The 285-nt window shown below is 44.9% G+C and overlaps 1 protein-coding gene across 1 annotated transcript in view; it reads left to right on the forward strand.

Annotated features, from left to right (window-relative positions):
* Positions 1-67: 67 nt before the first annotated feature.
* LOC119585835 (major facilitator superfamily domain-containing protein 6-like) overlaps positions 68-285 on the forward strand; it is a gene marked incomplete at its 3' end in the record, with an annotated part of 10,744 nt that continues 10,526 nt past the window's right edge. The window contains 1 exon segment of the mRNA XM_037934566.1: positions 68-284. Coding sequence (XP_037790494.1) covers positions 278-284 — 7 coding nt within the window. The 5' untranslated portion in view covers positions 68-277.

A 285-nucleotide genomic window follows, 5' to 3' on the forward strand; every position in this document is an offset into this window, starting at 1 on the left:
GTCATGATTTGACAGTGTAACGAGAGACCTGTATCTACAAAGCCCCAGAATTTAGTGTGACGTTGGGCATGAGAGCGGACACACCTCTCTGTTCCCTTTCGTCCAAGTGAACTGTCTTGAACATATCCTATTTATGGAAATTTCTTTGGATTCATACATCTCTGACCTGTCGAATGTGCTGCAACGTCGTCCTTTGCAAGTGCAAGAATTCTCACTGAGCTATCGGGTGTAATACTGGTCATTCGGCCAAACCATCGACAGGATCTACTCAGCTACAATGTCAAG

Source organism: Penaeus monodon, chromosome 20, assembly GCF_015228065.2.
Source record: "Penaeus monodon isolate SGIC_2016 chromosome 20, NSTDA_Pmon_1, whole genome shotgun sequence".
In the NCBI taxonomy this organism is placed as follows: domain Eukaryota; kingdom Metazoa; phylum Arthropoda; class Malacostraca; order Decapoda; family Penaeidae; genus Penaeus; species Penaeus monodon.